The sequence below is a fragment of the Gorilla gorilla genome, chromosome 1 (genome assembly GCF_029281585.2).
Source record: "Gorilla gorilla gorilla isolate KB3781 chromosome 1, NHGRI_mGorGor1-v2.1_pri, whole genome shotgun sequence".
Lineage (NCBI taxonomy): Eukaryota > Metazoa > Chordata > Mammalia > Primates > Hominidae > Gorilla > Gorilla gorilla.
In genome coordinates this window covers 148196997-148221482 of record NC_073224.2, presented here as the reverse complement: position 1 = coordinate 148221482, position 24486 = coordinate 148196997, and the positions used below count along the sequence as shown (strand labels likewise).

The window sequence follows — 24486 nt, the reverse complement described above, 5'->3', positions numbered from 1 at the left end:
TGGAGAACCCTTACCAAGGGCATCACTGTCTATAATTTATGAGCGGAACAAGGCACAGCCCACAGCCTTCAAGTCAGCCTCCCAGAGTCTCCTGGTAGACAGTTGGGGTTTCTTTCCCCTCCTATTACATGGAAATAAAATATTCTGCAACCTCCGTTAACAAAACAGTCACTTTTTCTACCGAACAGCTCTCTGGAGGCTGGCCACCATGTCAACAAAGGGCACCAGAGATGTGACATTTGATACAATTACCCAACACTTGGGAAGGGCAGATGCATCCGATTACCAGATTAGCCTTAGACAATAAAGCCTTAAAAGACGTCATGGGACTCCACACAAAGAAACACCAAACTTGCCTCCTCAGTGAAAGTGAGTTTATTTGACCTCAATTTGTTGAATGAAAGCAAAGCCTTCACAGGGCTGCGACCCATGCCTGCACACAGACATGACACAAGTCCAGCCAGAGCCAGGAAAAGTCTACACTTGCGTGAACCCTCCTGGACAGTATGTCTTCCTCAGGAAAAATACACCCAGGCAAATCTCCCAGGGGCCACGGGCCATTCACTCACTCACAACATTCACCAGCCTTAAACTAGCAAGTTAGAATAAATCCCAGGGAGTCTTTCAAAAACCCCTTCTGGACCAGGTTTACCAGTTGAAACTGGGCTCTTTCCAATGTTCTAATTGCCATAGTGACATTTAGGAAGAGCTCAATGGCCACAATAGGGCCAAAAACTCCTATTCCTAGGAAACAGGAATGAGTTGTTTGAACTAGGGTAGTTGACTGACCCCAGTTCATGAGAGGATCAAGACCCATATAATTAAGGCCCTTAAGGACAAGCCACAAAACCAACAGATGAGCAGACTCCGGAATAAAAATGCATGGTACACAACCACTTGGAATATCCCACAGGACACAATGAGTCATTCCACAAGAGACATTTAAAAAAAGAAGAACCACCAGCAATCTTGAAACATTTAGTTATTTAATCTCCCTTCAAGAGAGAATTTATCTGGGGAAAGACCTCACTGCAAAACACAAACTGGTATATCCGGATCCCTGGAATACAGGGGTAATGCTTCTGGCCGAGCCAAGAGCTGTGTTTGTGTCTGCAACCTTGACCCATTTGCCACATGCTGTTCTCCAGAGCCAACCTCATGCAGGAAGCTGCCTTGATTGCATTTGGAAGAAGAGAATTCTCATTTTCTCCAATTTCTACTATTCTCATCTTCTCCAATTTCTACTATTCTCATCTTCTCCAATTTTCACTATTATTTAGTGTAATAGTACTTAGCACACTAAACTGCAATTCCCAATTTTTCAATCAGCTCTCCCACACAGTGGAAAGCTCCCTGAGGACAGGCAATTCACCCCAGTTTTCCCTAGATCCTCCACAGCTAGCACAGTTCACAGTCAGGCACTAAAAACTGCGTGTTGGATGAATGAACAAGCACATACATAAACCATCATACCCGGTATGCTAATTCTGTGTTTTTTTCTAAACATGGGGGTGGGGGAACTGCCAAAGAAGGGAAAGAACGAAATTAGCAAAGAAAAAAATTATTTCCAGATTTTTTAATGTAACACAATAGAATACAGAATTTTTTTTAAAAAAAGTTCCCTTCTCCACAAGCAAACTTGAATGTCTGAGTTATTCTTAGGGCATTTTTGGACAGACACTACAACCCTCAGTTACACATCACTTGGCTTCATGAAAAGGTAACAGCTGGACATGCACGGTGGTATGGGCTGTGCGTGTCCCTTCCTAGTGCTGCACTGAGCACACATCTGGGGCTATTTAGCAACTGATTGGAAATTTAGCCTTCTGATTTCCAGTTAAATACTAGGCACAGGAAAACAAATAGCACTTGTTTTTCACTGAGTCTTGTCAGTCATCCAAACTCCAGTGCAGACCAGAGAACTGCCTGTGGTTTGGTGGCAGAGGCCCAAAATATTTGGACCTTTTTTTTTTAATGCCTCTAGTTTAAGTAAAAGGAATAAACTAGATGTTGGCAGCTCCAGCTTCTTCACCCATCCCTCCCCGCTTCTTGAAAATACAAAACTGGTTTTAAATTTATTAATTTACATTTTTCATTAGGATTAAGTTTTGATTTGTTTTTAATCCAAAGCTAATAGCATAGAGTTTAGTTTCTGTCATTTATTGCAACTGCCCTGCCTTGATATTTACTTGGATTTGCTGAAGAGGCAATGCTCAATTTGCCAGTTTCTGTTCCAAATTAAATTGGGATATAACATCTAGCAGTCGTACTATCAAAGAATCACAGAGTTTAAAAGCTGGGAGGAACTTTAGAGATGAGCTAGTACAATCCCCTCATTTTAGAAATGAGGAAACGAGGCCTGAGTAGTTAAGTGATTTTTTTCCCCGATGATGTATATAACTAGTTAGTGGCAGAGCCAAGACTAGTACTCAGGCCTCCTAACACCCAGGCCAGGGTGTTAACTGGAAACAAAAACCTGAATTACCTCCGAGTAGAGCTGCCCAATAAAGTACAGGACACCCAGTTAAAGTTGAATTTCAGGTAAACAATGAATACTTTTGCAGTATATGTTATGTCCCATATACTACATGGGCACACTAACAAAATGATTTGTTATTTATCTGAAATTCAACTTTAATTGGGCATCCTCTATTTTTATATGCCAGCTCCGGCAACTGTACCTCAAAGACCAAAATCCCCTTCTATGCCCCATCCCCCACTCAAACATACACACATTCACATACATTTGCTCTCTGATTTTAATGATAAATGGCTAGAAAAAAATAGATCACAGCACAGTAATATCGAGAGTGAATGAGGTTGGAAGAAGCTGCTTATTTCTTGAAACTTCTAATCTTAGATACCCTTTTTTCCTTATGAGCATGCAAAGTGACTAAGCCTGACATAAGTAAGCTGGCCAAGGCCTCTGGACTAGGTATTTTAGGTTATTAAAAGCCAGGCACTAGGGTCTCATCTTGAAAACGTCTGCTTGTCCTAGGGCTCCAAGTCTACAGACCTTGCAGGAGAGAATGCTCAAGTTTGGAACACAAATAAAGCAAGATTAAAAAAAAAAAAAATTAGAGGCCAGGCATAGTGGCTCACACCTGTAATCCCAGTACTTTGGGAGGCCAAGGCAGGTGGACGGCTTCAGCCCAAGAGTTTAAGACCAGCCTGGGCAACAAAGTGAAACCCCATCTTTACAAAAAAAAAAGTCAAAAATTAGCTGGGTGTGGGGGTACATGCCTGTAATCCCAGCTACTCGGGAGGCTGAGGTGAGAGGATGGCTTGAGCCCAGGCAGCAGAGGTTACAGTGAGCCGAGATCATGCCACTGAACTCTAGCTTGGGCTACAGAGCCAGACACTCTCTCAAAAAAAAAAGAAAAAAAGAAAAAAAAATCAGGTACATGGAATAAAGTAAAAAGATACATTTAAAAATCTAGTTCATGCCCAGCACTGTGGCTCGCACCTATAAACCCAGCACTTTGGGAGGCCAAAGTGGGTGCATCACTTGAGACCAGGAGTTTGAGATTAGCCTGGACAATATGGCAACACCCTATCTCTACAAAAAATACCAAAAAAAATCAGCTGGTCATGTTGGCATGCACCTGTAGTCCCAGCTACTGGGGAGGCTGAGGCATCGCTTGAGCCCAGAAGGTTGAGGCTACAGTGAGGCATGTTTGCACCACTGCACTCCAGCCTGAGTAAGGGAGTGAGACTCTGTCCTCAAAAAAAAAAAAAAAAGTGCTGCAGCAAGGTTTTCTTACTAGTTTTATGAAATACAGTCCACATACCATAATATTCAGCCTTTTAAACTGTACAATTCAGTGTTTCTGTGTATATTCACAAGGTGTGGTATATTCACCACTATGTAATTACAGAACATTTTTGTCACCTCCCAAAAGAAATCTCGTATCATTAGTAGTCATTCCCCATTTTCCCCTCCCATCAGCCCCTGGCAATTACTAATCTACTTTCTGTTTCTATAGATTTGCCCATTCTGGACATTTTATATAAATTGGAATCATACAATTTGTGACAATTAGCATCTGGCTTCTTTCACTTAGTATAATGTTTTCAAGACCCATCTATGTTGTGGTATGTATCAGAACTTCAATCCTTTTTATGGCTAACTAATATTCCATTGTATGGCTATAGCACTGTTTTCATCCATTCATCTGTTGATAGACATTTGGGTTGTTTCCACTTTTTGGTTACTGTGAATAATGATGCTTTGGACATTTGTGGACAAGTTCTTGGGGACATGTGTTTTGCTCAGTTTTCCACAGAACCATTTTACATTCCCACCAGCAATGTATGCGTGTTCCAATTTCCCTACAGCTTTCACAACCCTTGTTATCGCCTTTTTTATTAAAGCCATCCTAGTGTGAAGTGGCATCTCACTGTGGTTTTCATTAGCATGTCCCTAATGACTCATGATATTGAGCATCTTTTCATGTGTTTTTTGGCCATTTGTGTCTTTTCTCTAGAAACCGTGTATTTAAATTGTAGTATGTCCTTAAAGACAACTTCAGATTGTGGCTCTCCTCAATCATTTTAGCAAATTCAGGTTGAAGGTTCAGGCATCATCACCCAGTTAAGTTATCTTCCTTTTTTTTCAGTGTAGAAATGAATGCATAAATAAAAACAGGCTTATGTGATCCTTCTAAGAGATTATTTGCAGTTTCAACATGGCACACTGAGAGGGTAAGATGATTTTTATTTCTGATTGTTCTCTGAGCCACCCATACACCCTGCAAAAGGAAAACTATAAGATTATGACAACTTCATCACGTGTGTGTGTGTGACTCACACTCAAAGATTCGCTACTTGAAACTCAGCCTGAAAGCATCACTCTTCATCCCACTCATATTTCCTAGGTAACCAGAATGACCAGATAAAGGAGCTGCACCTGCAGAGAAAACCAAATCCCACTTTCTCCCTGCCTGACATGTTCCCTTCTTGCCTGTGCTGTGAGGGGGTGAGAAGGACTGAAATGATTTGACAGAAAAAGACAGATGCCTTTATTACTAGTATTAAAGTATGTTTTCAGTCACCCTCAAGGGTGGCTGCGATGTTCTGGGTAACATAAGGCCCTCCTAACTAATTATGAAAGTTTTCCTTTTTTAATTTGGGCAGTCGTAACAACACAGACATGTCCATTTAAATAAAAAGGTCACCCTGATAAATGAGTAGATGCTATTACTTGAACTTTTCTCATTGCCCTATTTAAAAAAAAACAGTTAAAAGTTCTGTAACTCTAAGTACACAGTAGACAGCTCTGAGACAGAAATGCAAACCATCCAGCAGCATATCAGGAAACAGGCAAGGATACATGCGTCGTGGACTGAGAGTCAAGAGACCCATTCGCTTTCCACAGCTCCTTTAGGCTCCCTGGGTAACCTCGGAGAAGACAGTGATGAAAACGGTGAAGCCTGAGTTTCCAGAGATCCCGTGGGCCCTCTGAAGTGTTTGATGAACACTTTATATAAAATAATTTAGTTATCTTATCCCCAAACTTTAACTCTTAACTATACAAATGGATAAAGAGAACACACTACTGGATTTCTATTGATCACCAGACCCTCTGTGGCAAAGGCTGTCAAGGAGATGAGGAGAAACTAAAATTCATTTCAGGCCACAGAGAGGAAGGGAAAAGTCTGCCCAAGGAGAGTGGCCCAGCTTGTGCAAGGACTTGCATCACTCGTTGTCTGCTGATGTGAGAACGTGAATGAACAACAGATGTTCCATCGTCTCTTCCAGGCCAAGAAGAAATGTGCAGACGGGAAAAAAACCATTTTCCCTAAAGGAAGCCTGCTGGACAACAAAGCAGAGTTCAGGTGTCCTGGAATTTAAATCCTTGACTTCTCCTGATGCTGCCTCCCACGTGTTGGTAATTTTAGGCTCATTACTTGATCTGCAATCTCCTTACATGGGATTGATCCAAATGGGGTTGATGTTCAATTGTTTACTAAAGCGGCCACCTTCTTTCATTGTTAGTGTCTAAACTGATGACCAAGAAGCAGTTTTTACAGATTTTAAGCAAAATTAAAGCAAATTAATAACTAAGAGTAAGACACTTTCCCTCAAAACCCATGAACTGGCAGACTGAAGAAAGAATCCAGGCAGCGATAAGTACAACTATGACATACGTAGCCCACACTTTCATCTGGACCTATAGCCCAGAGAAACAGAACCCCTTTCGATCTGGGGCCAGCCAAACTAGATATTTCATAATTACAGATGCAAATTCAACACCCGTCCCACATGCTCTTTACTGTGACTAGAAATAAATAAGAGCAGCAACAGCAGGTGATGTCTACAAACATTTTATATGTGATCTCACTTACTCAAGATAACAGCCCTATGATGCAGGGCCTGAGAAAAATCCAGCTTAGAGAAATTAATTTGCCCAAGGTCACTGCTTGGATCTAAACCAGGACATGCACTGCCTTTGCTCATAATGCCTCCATAACCTGCCCACTGTGGTAGCCACTAGCCTCACATAGCTACTAAGCACCTGAAATGTGGCTAAGCAGGACTGAAGAACTGTAATTTAAGTAGCCATGCACAGCTATTTCCTATAGTATTGGACAGTATAGCTCTACAGTATGAGGGCTAAATGTGCATATGACTTTATGATCAGAGCCATTAGTATTACTATCACAAGTAACTTTAATTAGAGGAGACTGACAGTGATTATGAGTACGAAGGCAGACAGTTTAGCATAACAGCTTGTAAAATGGGTCCCATCTAGGTTTGAGTACCAACTCTGCAAGTAACTAGCCATGTGATTTGGCCCACTACTTAACTTCTCTAAATCTTAGTTCTTCATCTATAAGAAAGGATCTACACTATGGTACTGTAGAAGGTTATTGTGAGAATTAAAGTATTAGAGCATTTAGTGACCTGAAATATCCTAAGTGCTAAATAAATGTGCTAGTAATAACAACCAAATAATTACTGATTTTTGATTTTTGGCCTTTTTAATATAGAATAAGAGTTGCAATTCCCAGAAAAGGCTACAATAAAGTTATTGTAATGCCCACCTTGTAAATGTACCTTTTGAGTTTAAATGTTTTCTTTTGAAATTAATTTAAATTTACGGCAAAGTTGCTAGCACAAAGGACTCTATCATACCCTTTTAACTAGATTCATCAGTTTTTAAAACCTTGCCACATTTGCTTTATTCTTCTCTATACAACATGTTTTTTTCCTGAATGATCTGACCTTTTAGCCCTTAATCTTAAAGAGTATTAATTATGTTTCCTAAGGATATTCTCTTACATAAAAACAACATAATTATCAAATTCAAGGAATATAACATTGATATAATATTTTAATCTATAGGCTCAATTATAATTTATTTATATAAAATACAATCCACTGTCCCCCTAATGTCTTTTATAGCAGCTGCCCCACTCCCTACCCAACAGGATCCAGCTCAGGATCACATGTGTCTTGTCTTTTTGTCTCCTTTAATCTGGAATGGCTCCCCAGCCTTTCTCTGTCTTTCATGACTGATACTTTTGAAGATTATAGGCCAGTTATCTTATAGAATGTCGTTCAATTTGGTTTTGTCAGCATTTCTTCATGATTAGATTCAGGTTATATGCATTTCTGGCAAAAATACTACAAAAGTGATGCTGTGTTCTCTCTCATTTATAGGCACACAGCGTCCATCTGCCCCACGTTGCTGATATGAATTTTAATCACCTGGTTAAGGTATCATGGGATATCCCCAAGGTATATAGTCACTATTTTTTATATGTAATTAATAAGTAATTTGTATGAAAGATATTTTAAGAATATCTAAATATACTACTTCCTGAACTCCCTCCATCTCTGCTAGATTTAGCATCTGTTGATAATTCTTGCCTGGTCAACTTTTATTATGATGGTTGCAAAATGATCATTTTCTAACTCCTTTGCTCCTTCTAGATTTTCTAGTTGGCATTTTACTATAAAGATGAGCTTTTCCTTTTCTCCCTTTTATTCATTTATGTACTTATTATAATAATTGTATTGACTATGGATTCTTACATTATTCAACAAGAACCTTTGAGTTTTTAGAAGTACTCTTCAAACACAGGGGAAAGAAACTACAGATCTGGATTGAGAGACATTAACTGGGCAAAGTTTATTCATGAGGCAAGAGGAAAACTATTAACTGGGGACTCCACTTGTTTTGGATGCTTGTGGGCAAGAGAGGTTTAAGGCCTCAGGCACTGCAGTTAGGACATTAGCCTGCAGCTCTCGTAATAGACAATGTGAGTTACAACTACCAAGTTGCAGTGTTGCTCATCATCAGACATGATATCACACCAAAAAAATTCCATCCAAACAACCCAGCTATTTCTCCACAACTAGCACACTTGAATGTTCTGGCAAACTCAAAGGGACATGATTTACAAATAGTAGGTAATATTTGGATCTTTCCACAAGAGCTGAGTTCCAGCTTGTTTTTTTAATAAAATACAAATGACTTCATTTTGGAGCTCACTGTGTCACTTTCTCAACAAACAGATCCTCATATCAGGAATTAGGCCTGTGTTATATACAAATAGTATGGGTCTGTGCATATTCATTTTGTGGTCAGGGACCACACACCCGGTAGACAGTTACAATATTTACAGGGCTCCTGATGCCACAAGGGGGGTTTCAGAGCTGAAACCAAAGCTCAGGCCACAAAGAGTATGACGACAGGTCCTGCTCTAATGTGCGCACTAGACCCCAGCCTCTGCCCACAGAAGATGGGCGGGTGTGTCTGCTTTCTGTGAATGCTTATCTATGTCATCATCCAAATATCACTAAGTGCATCCTCCAAATTTAACACTCTTTGGACTCTGGCATTATTTCAATGAAAGTAAGCCTTTATGAAAAGTTTGGCAAAGTTTAAGGATCATTATGTCCTTGTGCTAAGGATCAGTTTGGGGGAGGTTTAAGCACTTACCAAAAACAGTCTGGAGACCCCAGTGGCAAGTCTCTCTGTCTTCAGATGCCACACCAGGGGGTGTGGGGAGTTGAGCAGGAACACGACAGACTTGTGGTGGATGTGGACTGAGGAGATGGGATTCAGGTGAAGTGTGACCTAGGAAGCAACAGAAAGAGGGTAGAAATCTTAGCCCTGGCTTTCCATGAAAATCACTCAGAGCAGCCTCTGGAATACTTTTTTTGCAACTCACTATCAACAGAAACAAGCTATAATCTAGCTCAGATTCTATGAACAAGATACATTAAGTTGAACCAGATGATATTGCCAATATTTGACCATTTTTTACTACAAAATGGCTATTTCATATTAGTCAACCACACTAATCTCAACCAAAGCATGATTTAGCTCCCTGCCAAAGAACAAATAAACAGGACACATTTTTTCTTTCTAAAAGTCAGCAAAGGTGGAACAAAAGTTACCTTCCCGTAGGCCTGCTTTAAGCTTTAGGTCAAATGACTAAGGTGAAACTTGGAAAACAAAATCCCCTTGGGGTGGGGTCATTCCTCTGGATCTCCAGAGAAATGACTTTCTTCTCCTCCAGGTAAGCTCCAACCTCTATAAAGTGAAATGGGTTCTGCCAAAGAAAAGTGCCGAAAGCTGAGAGAAAGCGGCTGCCAAGGGAGGCTGCCAGGGCTTTCATTGTCTCAGCTTTTAGCTTGAAGGGCTTTTCCAAAGAAATGAAGCACAGAGGACACACAGAATAAAGAGTGATTGTATACAGCCCCTGTCAAAAAAAAAAAAAAAAAAAAAAAAAAACAGGGAAGAAAACCATGGGATGGATACAAAAACTGTAGCCAATTTTGACAGCAGATCAAGGACTATTGCAGGTCATCACTGTTGTCATTAACATCACCAAAAAGCACCTGTGAATGGAGCTGCAAACCACGGACTCAACAAAGTCCTCTTGGCACACATGAGCCCAGGGCAACACGAACATAGGAGAACAAAGGGATATATAAGGAAATATTGACTAGATACTTTCATACAGTCTGTCTCATACTGGCTTTCCATACAGAGCGGGGAGGCAAGACCCAAGAATCACATATTTAAACAGAGTGAACTCATCAAAGATAACCATAAAGTAATAAGGGAGGGACAGGACACAAAAGGACTTAGGCTAGAAAGACACAGACTGAATGATGCACTGGGAATAATAGTACATCTCAGCTAGAATCCTCATGAGGATGACATGGTCTAGATCCACGATCTGTGTCTATACAACCATCAGGGATACAGCACTAAATGCTGGACTATTTCACATTTTCCCAATGGCTGCCAGCCCACTGTGATCTCAACATACTTCTACCTTTTTTTGTAGGGACCACTTATGACCAATGTCACTTATCATAGTATGCTCTCAGGTCATTGATAAATAAGACAGTAAACTTTCATTATCTTTCAAAACCCAGGCTTTAGCACATGGTAAGCACTCAGCAAATGGCAAAATAATGTTTTAATTCTCTGCTTTTCAATGCCACAAAAATATTCTATGAATAACTTGCATCATCTTGTTCACTAGCTTGAGAATGCATGTCTTAATTTCCAAAATGGACTGTAGGCCAGGAGTTTGAGACCAGCCTGGCCAACATGGAAAAACCCCGTCTCTACTAAAAATACGAAAATAAATTAGCCGGGCATAGTAGCAGGCACCTGATACTCAGGTGGCTGAGACACAAGAATCGCTTGAACCCAGGAAGTGGAGGTTGCAGTGAGCCCAGATCGTGCCACTGCACTCCAGCCTGGGCTACAGAGTGAGACTCTGTTTCAAAAACAAGCAAATAAAAAACTGTGCTTAACATAGACACGATAATACACTTGATCTTAGCCAAAAGGCCGGGAAGTAAACACACACAATAAATATTGACTTATCACAGCAAATTCATATATTTATATGTTACCTAAAGGGGAAAAAAAGGTTCAAAGGAATTTAGCTGGCTAATTTGCAAAAAAATACAAAAATAAGCAACACTCCAACTGTCATGAGCTATTTCTGTACACAGCTAGGATCATTTTTATATTTGGCATAAGCATAGCGCTAAATCAAAGTACTAGATGAACAGTGATGTCAAGTACAGCTACAGCAAAGTAATGTGCTCCTTGGTTGTAAAGACTCTACCTCACAGCACACTTTGGAGATGCTGTCCGCATCTAGAAATAAACAGATTGATAGCCACTGAGAAGAAGAGATGCTACAGAAATAGCAGAAGCAAAGATTCAAACTGTACTGAACAAAGAGACACACACACACTACGGAGAATGAAGGAGGGATGAAATCATCATTTGTTCCAGTGTACCTGAAAACTGCAAAGCAACACTCTTTCACTAATAGCATGTATCAGTAAAAGGTTTCTCTATTTATTTATTCAAGACTATTTACTGAGTACCATAATGATGCAAAGACTAGTAATGTATATCTGCAGGGGCTGCATCAACCCTTCTTCTGAAGATTTTCTTTGCAGTCCTCAGGCATACAATTCTTCTTAGAGCTCATAGATATGCAGAAGTTTCGGTCAAAATATATACTACAAAATACTAGTAAGTATGTATTTCAAATGAACAAGAATTTTTTATAAAAGCTCATGAAATGAGAAGAAAAAGATCTATGAGACAGATATTGGTGCTCAGGTCCAAAATTTTCCAGATGGTCAAAAGTGCTGAGGCCTGGCTCATACAATCAAGGAAAGATTTCTAGGAGCCACAGCTCTCTGAGCTTTCCTGGAAACAGCTCCCTCTTCAATATGTGGCAGTGTCTGGCCAAGATGAATCTCTGACTCTGGCACACAGGGTCCAGGCAGAGCCCCAAAAGCCATTTGGCATAGAAGAATTCACACTACAATTGGGAAATTCAAAGAAAAATACCCAATAGTTTCTTTAAAAGATCATTTGGCAGGGACAATGAGTCCTGCAAGCGCCTGCTCACATAATCCCTCAGCAACCTGTCTTTTCTATGCTTCCCCTGCTTGAGTAAATCTTGCTGAAGGGAAGATAAAGGACAACCAAAACAGCTAACAAAAGAACCATGGTATAAAAGCTTCCAGAAATGTAGAGAGAACACATGGCAATATCTCAAAGAATTCCTGGCTAAGTTGCTCAATTTCTGCCAGGCTGAGGGAAAAAAAAAAGACAAAAGAAAAGAAAAAGAAAATCCTCCTTAGGATCAATTATAGCTCAGGGTAGACTACAGTTACAAATATAAGAATATCCTGAAGCTTTTTGTGGTTACACTGTCCAGTGCTCATGGTCTAAAGGCCGAGCTGAGGCAGACTACAGCAAATAAATATCCCATGAAGAAATGATACAAAGAGTATCCAGAAATCTCCAGCTTGGAAATCCAAACAGTAGTTTAAAGAGTTGACCATCAATCCTATGTCAAATTTACACATAAAAATACAGGTTAACAGCTTTGTCTATGGGCTGATAAGTAATAAGGAATTGAACACTGGGACCATGCAAGCTGTGAAGGCTGGTAGAACCAAAGGGGATGCAGCTCAAAGGAGCAGCAATGACCAGTGTCGAAACCACTGTCTTCTTTGTAAATCTTTGGGAGTCATGGAACATTTGAGAACTGAATGCATGTATGAACCCTCTCCTTACCAAACCAAACCAAACAAAAAACATCCATATCACACAAACTTTTGCAGACAATGTCAGGGAATTACATTCATTGCAGGGCCCATGAACTCCCCGTTAGGCACCCACTAACCCAGATTAAGAACCCCATCGTAAAACAGTAAGAAAGTTCTAACAGCAACAATGGTAACAAAATGGCTCCATCTAATTAAACTACAAATTACACCGCTGGTCTTAAGATGTCATCCTTTCAGCAGAAGAACTTAACAGATGAAGATTCAGAACTAAAAAATCTTTCACATGCAGTTTCTCATGAAACCCGTACTTTGACCACAAACTGGTCCATGAAGCCTAATCCAAGAGTTCCTGTTCTAACCATGCTGGTTTCAAACAGTGCTGGATATTCGGTATTCCTGATGGTGTGAGAAAATGCAAGCAAATCTGATCTGCCACATCCTTTATGTAACACCATCCCTCATACATTGCTGATTCTTCCCCTAAATGGAAAAGAGTTAATTGGTCTAACCTGTTCTACAACATCTATTCATACTAGGTCTTCTGCAGTTACCTGTGCAATGCAACAAACATATAATTTTATAAAGAAATTCAAAGCAGATCTTCTGAGTGTTTTTCTGGGGAATCTGAACACAACTTTGCCCAAAGTCAAGGACAACTCTAAGGAGCACAAAGCCTCTGAGTGGAAAGACTACCTCCCTATCTCTCACTTGGGAAGAATGTCTTTGCTCACATTATCAGCAGAAAATAACAAGGACAATCTTTTCTGGACCTTGTTATAGTGAAGGCTTCTTGGTTCTCCAAAGATTATCTTTGATAAGCAAAAACTATCTATTGTCTCAAACTCTGTAAATTACTTTATGAAAATGAATTACAGGAAGAGGGGGAAACCCTACTTGCTTTATGGAAAGATTCCTTATGAAAATTGTTTTGAATTTCCCAAGATTCATAATATAGATGCAAGGCATTTCTACCATAGAGATTTCAGAATATGAATTAGTTAGACCCCCTACTTCTGGGGTTCATTAAAACAAACGAAAAAGCAAAGTGAGCAAGGCAACTGATACGCTAGTCTAACAGCTGCCCAATTTTGTTAACGTGTCAGTAAGGTCCATTTCAACATTTCTGATTCTCAGAACAGCCCCTGTGGACCTGTGAAGCAATGAAGTCATCCAAAACACTACCAGGGAAACTCTTATTATCTAAAACCAGACCAAATAATTCTCTGAAATGGATGATTCAATAATCAGTTTACACTAAGATAAGAAAAGAACTCCAACAGCGTGCCTACAACCAAGACCCATAAAATCACATGCTGGTCTGTATATAGCCATCATCTGTCCCCTCTTCAGGGGTAAGGAGACATCCCACTTGGCAACAATGTTAGTAGTAACTGAAAACATCCTGAATCTGGGTCTCCCAGCACCCACACTTTGCACCCACAAATGGAAAGGCACAAACCTATTTCAGGACACTAGGGTCCCACTGAACTCAAATTTCACTGACATTTGGGCAATATGACTTTTAGGAACTCAAACCTGACCCCAGATGGATCCAAAATGTGCAACTGACTGCTAGGGGTGGGAACAGTATTTACTTAGTTGCTGCTGCAGTATTTAAAGTATATTCTGGTCTAAGGAACCCCTACAGCTGATATTTTATTCACCATTGCTTGTCCTTCACCATTTGGGAATTGGTATAAAAAGATTCCCTCAAAATATTTTTAGAGAACTGGTTTGGAGCTTTTAAATTTTTCCTTTTTATTTTTATATTTCTCTGAATTTCTAGAAGAATATTAATCAATTGGTGCTGAATTCAAGAAATCTTGACATACACACACATTCCCCCCCCCACACACACAGGGTCCCCATCCTGACCTGGGGCACTCAACTAACCATTCTCCTTGGTCAAATGGTATCAAGCTCTTTCCCAATGGTTTTGTCTTGAAACCACTTAAAGTGCTGAGAGGGACACTGTCAGTCTATTTCAAAACTAATCTCCCTTCCCCCCAACAAGTACATGATTCAGGATTCCCTAGGAGCCTCTGAAAATCATCTAATATAACCACAAAAGAGACAAAAAAAAAAAAAAAACCTAAAATGAAAGTCTGAAACGGGATGCAGAAATAAGCTCTGCTCCATATTTTGTATGCCCTGGAAAAATACTGGGAACTAAATTTGGGTTGGGGGTTGAGGGGCAAGAGCTCATATAAACAGAGGAGTATTTATGAAACTACAGGTCATGACCTTCTAAAGGGGTCCTGGGAGCCGCGGCAAGGAGATTCCAGAGACCCAGGCCCTTCCTTCCCAGAGCAGCCACAGCTCCCCCGGCTGCGGAGAAGAGAGGCAGGCAAAGTGGAGACCCTGATGTGTGGGTGGTTGGGGTGGAGGAACGCTGCTAGTGCCCTCAGCAGGCCACTACTGATCCAAGTCTGAGGACACAGACAGGCACTTTTCTATCATTCTTTGGCATTAAGATAGGTTGCGTGAATGGGGTACTGTATACATCACTAACACACCGCAGCCTTGCAGGATTCTGGCCTAAAGTGCACCACAGTGCTCCGGATGGACTTGTGGGTCCAGCTCACAATGCCATCTCCAGTAAAATCTTTCCCCCTCCCTCAGACAGAGCCAGAGCTCTCTCAGACAGCACTGGTGTTTCTACCTCTGCCTCTGCCTGGCACTATAATGAACTGCTTAGATCAAGCTTGTCCAACCCACGGCCACATGCTGCCCAGGATGGCTTTGAATGAGGCCCAACACAAATTCGTAAACTTTCTCAAAACATTATGAGATTTCTTTTGCAATTTTTTTTCTTTTTCGTTCATGAGTTTTCATTAGCGTTCATGTACTTTATGTGTGGCCCGAGACAATTCTTCCAATGTGGCCCAGGGAAGCCAAAAGATCGGACGCCCTGGTTTGGATGTTTGTCCCCCCTGTCACAGTATAAATTCCTCAGGTCATTCTTCAAGGGCAGAAACTGAGTCACACTCATTTCTGCATCCTTAGGCCTAGCACAGGGCAGGACATCTAGTAGGCAGTCCACAAGTTCTCTGAAAGAAGGAATAAAAGAAGGAACGAACAAAAGTTATTAATGAAATGTGACTAGGATAATAATTACAGAGTCATATTGTCCTGTTTTTCTGGCCAGAAAAAGGGGGTTGGGGTGTACATAGTAAACAGAACATTAACACACAGTCAAGATAAGCAGATTCCAGCTACTGAAACAAATGACGGGGATGCTTCCTGGAAGGTATGCTGGACAGCATGCCAAGGCCACTCCCAGGCTTTGTAGGACAAGCCACCCTGATCATCATCCTCTCTGTGTGTAAGACAGCGTAGAATGGCACTTGAGCCATCCATGGGAACCATAAAAGGCAAAGAAAAGAAAATAGAAAATGTTTGTTATCTTAAACAGTTACGCAAATAAAAACACATAAAATGTAAAAAACCTTTGGAGCGTGTTTTCTTCCTTAGGGATAGATAACAAAGATAAAATATTTTGAGCAAATATTCCACTATCTTTTAGAGGCATAGAATTTTACACGGGTTTGCATGTAGGCAATTAAGTGCGTTAGAATGGTTAGAAATTAAAATTTTAGACAAACTGAAGAAACTCAATATTTGCAAATTGATTAAAATGGAGGGAGAGTTTGCTTTTTATATATATAATTCCCTGTCACATTTAATAAATACATCCATTCAGATCACTTTTTGTTTTTAACACTAGTATGTAACCAAAGCCCCATATAACTATGTGCTATACAAATGTATTTCCTCTCAAGTTCTCCTTTTTTTGAGACAAGATCTCACTCTGTCGCCCAGGCTGGAGTGCAGTTGCACAATCAGAGCTCACCGTAACCTTCAACTCCTCAAGTAATCTCCGGTCTTGGCCTCCCAAGTAGCTATGGCCACAGGCATAAACCACCATAACCAGCTAATTTTGTTTTCTTTTCTTTCTTTTTTTTTTTTTTGTAGAGACAGGGTCTTGCTATGTTGCCCAAGCTGATCTCAAATCCTGGTCTCAAGCAATCCTCCCACCTCAGCCTCTCAAAATGCTGGGATTACAGGTGTGAGCCACACAGTACCTAGCCTAATTTCTACATTTTATAATGGGCTTCAAGTTAGCTTTGCTACATACCTGTTTAGTAAGCCAGTATGCTCACATGTATATGTCTTTACCAACAACAGAATGTTAGAATGGCCTGTGCATCAGTACTGTGATGTATCAAACTGCATAATAAAGAATCACTAGAGTGATCATTAGAAGCTGATTTACAAAATAAGCATAGCAGGAACTCAATTCCCACAAAATCTGAGTACTGGAGTAATCATTCCACCTGCTACATGCAGTCAGAGATTGAAGCTGTCCTCACTGGGTTAACAAGAATTCCGGACAGAAAATATAGTTATAATTAAGCATTAACATGCTGCTCTTTGACCTACTTTCTTGTAACCAAGTCACATAGCACTAGATTCTCACCAATTGCATCCCCATTGCTCCTATAGATAGATAGGATGTCTGATGTTAGAATCCTAAGGGTTTTGTTTGAGAGTTGCATGAGCAGATCCTGAATTCCAACGGGACAGCTGACACCAACCAGTTTAAAGACTCCCACAAAGGAACCACCAAATCAGCATGAGAACACAGTTTCTTCATCCCCCTGTCCCATGACTTTACCCTGCACTCTTCGACCCATCAACAATCTCCATATTTCAGCCCACCCAAAACCCTTAAAAACTCCAACCCCAAACTCCTGTGGGAGATGGATTTGAGTTTTCCCCCAGTTCAGCAGCTGTACAATTAAACCTCTGTCTCTGCTGCAACGTGGTATCTCAGTGTATTGACTTGCGACGCACGTTGGACAATGAACCTATTATGGCTGTAAGATCTCAATAAGGATTTCTGTTTAAGCAGCATCTTAAAGTTAGTTAATTTGTAATAGCAAAAACAAACAAACAAAACCCCACAAAATGCAGTTGTAGTCAGGTAGCGATTTAAGATGCTCTCAGCATCAAAGGATGGCATTTGGATTCCCCTGGGCTAAAGTACCATCTTAGAAAGTATATTAACCTGAAGCTGGTAAGGAATTCTTTAGGAATACAGTGTTACCTTGCTAGCAGAAATCAGAAATCCAGAGAGGAGTAATTACTAAGACATGAACATTCAAAAACACCGCACTTGGATTATTGTTAAACATCATGGTGGCAGCAGTAGTAATAACCATCATCATCATCATCTCCTAAGGAAAGACAATAGGTAGATCCATGGCTCCTGTTGAGATTTGCTGCTCTCATCAAAAGGAAGTGCTCTGAGTAATATCTAATTACTCCCATCTTAAAGGTAAAGAAATTGGTGTTCTTGCCAAAGTCATATGGCTAGAAAATGACAGTGCTGGAAGTAGAATGAATGTCTCTCCTTGTCTGTCTGTCTGTCTCTCCCCCTACCTACCCACCCCCATCTTTAATCTTGGGTGTTAGTCTTGGGGCATAGAGGAGAACGGGAAGCTGCTCTATAGCAGTAAGAGGCAGGAACTATTTTACTGCTGGAAACTATATACAAACTCAGCAAAGTAACTTCTCAATTCTTTCTGGAAGGAGGGATAAATGCATTAATTACTGTTTTGTATTTTCACATTGGATCACAGAAAAAAAAAAAAAAGCCATGCTCTTTAAGATGACTTTGTGTTGGCTGGGTGCAGTGACCCACGCCTGTAATCCCAGCACTTTGGGAGGCCAAGGCAGGAGGATCACCTGAGGTCGGGAGTTCAAGACCAGCCTGGCCAACAGGGAGAAACCCTGTCTCTATTAAAAATACAAAATTAGCCGGGTGTGGTGGCACATGCCTGTAATTCCAGCTACTCGGGAGGCTGAGGCAGGAGAATCCCTTAAACCCAGGAGGTGGAAGTTGAGTTGAGCCGAGATCATGCCATTGCACTCCAGCCTGGGCAACAAGAGCGAAACTCCATCTCAAAAAAAAAAAAAAAAAAGAAGACTTTGTGTCCAGAGGATATTACTGACCTATGTCCTATTGACCCATCTCTTACAGCATCCAGAATCTGCTGCCTTGTATTAACTTTGTACATATAAACTATCTCAGAGCATGGGGTGGGACTTGTATTTTTATCACCTTAGAACCTCGTCCGGTATCTAGCACTTACAGGAATTACATTAATATTTGGTGATGAATGAATGAATGAATGAAGGAATTGATAGGTTTTGGATCTGTGTCCCCACCCAAATCTCACGTTGAACTGTAATCCCCAATGTTGGAGGTGGGGCCTGATGGGAGGTGACTGGATTATGGGGGGTAGTTTCTCGTGAATGGTTTAGCACCATCCCCCTAGTGCTGTTCTCATGATAGAGTTCTCACAAGATCTGGCTGTTTAAAAATGTGTAGCACCTTGCCCTTCACTCTCTCTTCCTCCTGCTCCATCCATGTAAGACATGTCTGCTTTCCCTTCGCCTTCTGCCATGATTGAAAGTTTCCTGAGGCCTCCCCAGAAGCTGCTATGTTTCCTGTACTGCCTGGAGAATTGTGAGCCAATTAAACCTCTTTTCTTTATAAATTACCCAGTCTCAGGTATTTCTTTATGGCAATGTGAGAATGGACTAATACATGAATCAACACACACATTTTAAAGCATAATTTCATCTCTTCCAAGATCTACATTTTCTTCTAAGTTGGCCACATCTCCCGTAACCCAATCCTTTGGGTCACTCTGCCTTCCTTTCTAAATTACAGGCAGTTTGACCTGGTGGTTAAGAACAGTGACTCAGAGCCAGGCATTAGGTTGGAATCTCAGCTCTCCACCTACCCACCCTAGGGCCTTGAGGATGTTAAGACTCTACTCACATCAGTTTCATCAATTGTAACATGGGGATAATAATTGTATCTATTGTATCAGATGTCAAAGGGTTAAATCTGTCATTTGTCGAAAGCACTTAGAACAGTGACTGGCATCTGGTAAGCACTCTCTAAGTGTTAGCTATTATTACTTCTACCCACTAAAACCACAGCTGCTATTCTCCATTCCCTTGGTTCCTATGGAAGGAAGCTCTTGTCTATACCATCCTCCATTGAGGCTTCAAGTCAAAACGGGTTTCCTCATAGTCCTCTAAACATCAAGCTGCTGGCATCCTTGGACTCGGCCCACATTCTCTTCCCAAACCAACTTCTCTCTGGGCACACACGGGCCCTGTTAAGCTTCCCCTTTGCCCCCACTCTCTTTCTTCCCCACCTGGAAACCCCACTTCCTGAGTCACGCTCCCAAAGCTTACTCACAGCACTATCATAACCAACAACATCTCCAAGGCTCACTTCACTCTAGCCAGACTTGGAGATACTTCAAAGGCCCCACATGATTGGAGAGAAGGATAAGGGAGCTGTTTTGTTGTTTTTTTTTTTTTAATACAACACATCCTGAAGGGGATGCCGTTTCCATGTGTGTATTTTACTCTGACACAAACCGATCACTCTCAGGCTTGAACAAGCTCGGTGAAGACCTCCACCAGATACAAAACCAAAAAGGCCGAGACAGCTGCAAAGGTTTCTATTTCCCTAGAGATGGGAGTTTCATGGAAGGCTAAGGATCACCACAGCAACCAGACTACAAAAACAGTCATGGGCTTCAGCACCGTAACTCTGGTAAAGCAATTTGTGCTCTGTGAAAGGCTGGGGCACAGAAGTTGAAGAATGATCAAAGTAAACACTGCTCCTCAGGCACCATTTTGTTGTGCTGATTTCAAGACACTGAGTCTCAGCATCAAAGTTCTGTTATGAAAGATGTGCCAAAGATTTGCTAGGCTGGACTGCCTGCCCTGGTGCAAAGGTCTGGAGAGAAACTCATAGCACATTTTCCAAAACAACCATTTCAAATTTGCTCTAAGAGCAGACCAGGGTAAAAATGTATGCCATTATATCAAGTTACCCTGCCCATGCTAGAACAACTGTTGATCCCAACCCTGGATTAAAAAAAAAAAAGAGTGGGTGATTTTTCTCATAAAACCCTAAATAGACTTTATCCCATGCTGAACTTACATAGACTGATTCCTACAGATTTAAGAAAAAATTACCTAAACTTTATTAAACACCAAATGAAAAAAATCACCTGTTCTAGTCTCTGATCTGCTACCCTAAATCTATACTGCAGTTTACATAATAAATAAGAAACTACAGCATACTATTTCCACACTCTATAGAAGCAGCAAATATAGAGTATAGTAACTAAAACAGAAATCTCTTCATGGATTTATAAGAGCCTTCAATATTTATTAGTATGATTAATTTAATTATTAACTATGTTAACTATAGCTTGAATATATAGGAACTTGTTCTTTTTAAAGAAACTCAAATTGGTCTACCTGAGTAATCTTACAATATCCTCAAAAATTAGGTTAAAAAATATACAATCCCCATTAGCAAATTTATAGAAAAATCCCTCAGACCTCTGTTATGTTGGCAGTACACAATGCATTCCTAAAAAAACACTTAGTGGTAGTGAGAAATCTGTAACTTAAACTGCCACAAACAGGAACACTGAGAAATACAACAACAACCATGTGATGTGTACACATACTTATCACACCCCTTTTCTCTAGGATGTGTCCCATGTATAGTGCGCTGCTTTCTGAATCTTTTGTGGGGAAGGGGTCCACTTACACAATTTCTGGAGTTTCAGCAGATGCTCACTCAGTAAGTCAGCAGGGACTCTGCAATCCACAAAATTTATTGTTCCATAGGCCCCTCTAGCCCAGCAGTTTGCAATGCATAAGAGGTAATTAGTAATATCTAACACCTAAATGCTTCACAGACAGGAATGAATGGCTTGGCTTACGGGCTTGCTCCGTCTTTTCTAGCCGCACCCTCCTCATTTTATCTCTAGGTTAATAAGCGTGAAGTTACTAAACTAACAGGGAAAAGAGGTTCTCATGTTATGTTTTGCGCATTTACTATCCATTCCTCAGAAACTGAATGGCTACTATGTGTAAAGCACTTTACTCAGTCAATCCTTCCCAAAGTGTGGAGATACTAAGAATGTTTTAAGATATACTTTATGTATATATATATTTTTACAGGAATTAAAAACACGATTTCATGTTTAGGAAGTTGAGCATGCAGCTAAAGTCATTTTTTAAGTGAGTAGATTTAAGAAAAAATATTATGGGCCGGACACGGTGGCTCACGCCTGTAAACCCAGCACTTTGGAAGGCCGAGGTGGATGGATCATGAGGTCAGGAGGTCAAGACCATCTTGGCTAACACGGTGAAACCCCGTCTCTACTAAAAAATACAAAAAAATTAGCCGGGCGTGGTGGCAGGCACCTGTAGTCCCAGCTACTCGGGAGGCTGAGGCAGGAGAACGGCATGAACATGGGAGGCGGAGCTTGCAGTGAGCCGAGATGGTGCCACTGCACTCCAGCCTGGGCGACAGAGCAAGACTCTGTCTCAAAAAAAAAAAAAAAAAAGATAAATAATGCAAATAATATATGAATACTACACAAACTGTGAAGACTAATAGTACATATAAACTTATATTTGGGAAGCACCACTAAGTAATGAAAGGGCTTCAAATGTGAGTCAGACACAATACCTGCCCTCAAGAAATTCACAGTTTGATGGGGGCAGAGGGACAGGCAGATACAAACACATCTGTGGGCAGCAGGAAGGGGACACTTCAGCTGGGCCAGAGGGTGAATGGGGAAAGGTGGATCTAAGGGGTCCAGGCAAGGAGGAGGGCAGTGGAGGCAGCATGAGTGGGTGTGAAGAATACTTAATTCAGACGGAGCTAAGGAAATACAAAAAAGAATAAAGAAGAATGTCGTTGAAAGGGTACTGGAGCCAGATCACAATGAGCCTTGAAAGCCAAGCTTCACCAGTTAATGAAAGACGATCATTTGCTTTTCAGAGACATAGACCATGATTTGCTTCCTGATAGATAATGAGTACATTAACTTCTGGCTTAGTAAGTGTCACTTAGTTAACCACATTACTGCACTGATTCACTAAATGAACTTCCATTACCTGACTTACTTGCCCAAAAGAATACATATCATTCATAAATCTAATAACAATTTTAAATCCCATGTTTGTTTAGGATCCCATTTTTGTTTAGGATCTAAAGGGTACCTTTAGATTGTTGCTGAATTACCAAGGAATATCTTGCATGGTGAGAAAAATCAAACTCTAGCCCTCAACCCTAAATCTCCTAGACTTGAGGAGTTTGTTCCTTGGCTTTGGCTCCAGGTCATAGTCCCTCAATAAACACTTGTTGAGTTTGGGGTATAACCATAAACTATCAATGAATTAAGCAAGTGAGCTAGGAGCCTTGAGCATTTCTATAAGGAACAACTTATAGGGCCTGGTAATTCTGGTCCTGGTTACATTATTTTATGTAAAAGTCTGTAAGTTCTATCCATAATTCTCTACTGTGTAAGAAATGAGCTGAATTAAGCCTCTTATCTGTCCCTCTACTTTATCATCTCTAAGGTGAAAACAAGTCACCATTGTAGAATGGTGTATAATGTCTTTCTGAGATGCCCTCTTAAATCTTGGCAAGATCTACCAATACAATATTAGCATCTTCAGTACACATTTGAGACAATTTTAGGTCAGAATCTCTCTCATTCTTTTCAAAGAAGAAAGTAAGTAAATTGTTGGCATGAAATTTTAGAACAAAAATAGGATTGTCTGATTTCTAGAAAATAATCATTTGTTGTTTGCCCTCAAGGAGAAAAAAAGTTAATTGTCCTTGCCTGAGAAACACAGGAAATTAACTTTCACTATAAACCACAAACCCTGGTGCTCCCCAATTTTGCCTTCCTCCTAATGTAAGATCCTGACGTATCATTCATTTTAAAAAGGGGGTCAGGCACAGTAGCTCAGGCCTGTAATCCCAGCACTCTGGGAGGCTGAGGCGGACAGATCACTTGAGGACAAGAGTTTGAGACCAGCCTGGCCAACATAGTGAAACTTTGTCTCTAAAAATAATAAAAATAAATAAATAAATGCTTTTTTTTTTTTTTTTTTTTTTTTGCTTAAGTATCTTACTTTGGGCTTCAGTCTCCCCATAAATGAAAAGGTTAGACTCTATCTCTATGGCCACCTATAAATCTAGAGCCTATGGTTCTTTCAGCAACTAATAGAGTCAGTAAAAGTCTTCAAGACAGATCTCTAGGCCAGGCACGGTGGCTCATGAGCATTATCCCAGCAATTTGGGAGGCCAAGGCGGGCAGATCACCTGAAGTCAGGAGTTCAAGACCAGCCTGGCCAATATGGTGAAACCCCGTCTCTACTAAAAAATACAAAAATTAGTTAGGCTTGGTGGCAGGCGCCTGTAATCTCAGCTAATCAGGAGGCTGAGGCAGGGAGAATTGCATGAATGCAGGAGGCAGAGGTTGCGGTGAGCCGAGATCGCGCCACTGCACTCCAGTCTGGGCAACAGAGCAAGACTCCATCTCAAAAAACAAAAGATCTCTAGAAATGAATGTATCTCAATAAATGAGTTGATGTGACTGAATTATCAATTTCATAAATGCCATGTCACACTAAAATGATTTGTGTACTCAATTAAAAGGAACAATTTTTAAAAGTTTAGTTTAGCCTGCCAAAGTGAATACTAGAGAACAAAATAGAAGTGCTTTCTTCTTTCAACAAGTGAAAATGTCTTGAAATGCTGGTTTGAAAAATTAAATAATGTTTGTTTTAGAGAGTTTCTTTGCTTTCCTTAACTTTAATTCTGGGTCAGTGTGTGCCCACTTAGTCTTTTACATTTGGCAGAAGCAAAACAAATAATGAAATACTCAAAGCTAATCCTAAGGGTAAATCATGATTTACAGTGCATTTTAAAATAGGAAGTGTTGACATGGTAATAGTCTAAAAACAAGTTAATATACTTGGTCTTGCTAATTT

The 24486-nt window shown here is 40.5% G+C and overlaps 1 protein-coding gene and 1 pseudogene across 2 annotated transcripts in view; both read right to left on the bottom strand.

Moving 5' to 3' along the window:
- Window positions 1-24486, bottom strand: part of TGFBR3 (transforming growth factor beta receptor 3) — a 205999-nt gene that overhangs the window by 69270 nt on the left and 112243 nt on the right. For both annotated transcript variants that reach the window (XM_004026122.5, XM_004026123.5), the window contains exon 4: window positions 8951-9088. In XM_004026122.5, the coding sequence (XP_004026171.3) occupies window positions 8951-9088 (138 nt within the window). The remainder of the gene's footprint in view (window positions 1-8950; window positions 9089-24486) is intronic.
- Window positions 10684-10837, bottom strand: LOC115932053 (uncharacterized; annotated as a pseudogene).